Genomic DNA, 944 nt, shown 5'->3' with positions numbered 1-944 from the left:
CGCCGGGGTATCCACCACGTCCGCGACCACCACCAGGGTATCCCCCGCGGCCGCCACCGGGATATCCGCCTCTACCACGACCGCCGCCAGGGTAGCCACCACCACCGCGGCCACCACCAGGGTAGCCGCCACCACCACCACCAGGGTATCCACCACCACCACCGGGGTATCCACCGCCACCGCCAGGGTATCCACCGCCACCGCCGGGGTATCCGCCACCAAATTGGTCTTCATGTACTACATTCTTGTTATTGGATTTCTTTGCTGTATCAATTGTGTAAACAAGAATGTTATGCCATTAACCTATTTTAAAAATTTGTGATCTCGAATATGTGATGACATTTTTATGATTATAAAAACATACGTTCTTACGGGTAAAATATATATGTACCTTAAATAATATTATAATAAGTACGTTTATGTTTCAAAGAAAATATTTTCTAATAAATTATTTTTCACCGAAAACATTTTCCTTGGTACCAAACACAACCACAAAAGGAACAAATAATGAGAGGATTCTTACACTTCTCTTCTGAAGTCTCACTCAACTCTTTAGCTACAACCTCAGAGCTTATCATTACATAAATGGCCAAAAAAAGGCCAAGGAACATAAATGTCTTAGAACCCATTTTACCCACTAAACTTACTATGATACTTGAAATTATAGGATGGTGAAGCTTATGTATAGTTGGTCTCTATATATAGTAAGATTTGAATGTATTACAAATGGTAGGGAAAGAACATTATTTGGAGGTGTGAGAGGTGCATTTATGGGATGTGCTTTTGGCAGGTGAAGAAGGTAAAGAATTCACAATTATTGGGCTCATTATATATATCGTTAGTTTAAAAGTAATTTATATAATCACATCATATGTGTTTGAGCCTCAACCGTATAAAACTTAAAACATTTTGTTTGAATTTTAGTTTCATCAAGCCTAACTTCA

The 944-nt window shown here is 39.7% G+C and overlaps 1 protein-coding gene across 2 annotated transcripts in view; it reads right to left on the bottom strand.

Annotated features, from left to right (window-relative positions):
- Positions 1 to 944, bottom strand: part of LOC102590037 (glycine-rich cell wall structural protein-like) — a 1288-nt gene extending 344 nt beyond the window's left edge. The window contains exons 1-2 of one of the 2 annotated variants that reach the window (XM_015314129.1): positions 524 to 944; positions 8 to 264 (exon numbers count right to left, since the gene is read on the bottom strand). In XM_015314129.1, the coding sequence (XP_015169615.1) occupies positions 8 to 264; positions 524 to 629 (363 nt within the window). In that variant the 5' untranslated portion in view covers positions 630 to 944. The remainder of the gene's footprint in view (positions 1 to 7; positions 265 to 523) is intronic. The other variant, XM_015314130.1, reaches the window with a different exon arrangement.

This window comes from Solanum tuberosum, unplaced genomic scaffold (genome assembly GCF_000226075.1).
Source record: "Solanum tuberosum cultivar DM 1-3 516 R44 unplaced genomic scaffold, SolTub_3.0 scf00280, whole genome shotgun sequence".
Lineage (NCBI taxonomy): Eukaryota > Viridiplantae > Streptophyta > Magnoliopsida > Solanales > Solanaceae > Solanum > Solanum tuberosum.
Note: the sequence above shows the minus strand (reverse complement) of the source record. Positions and strands in the feature narration are given on the sequence as shown.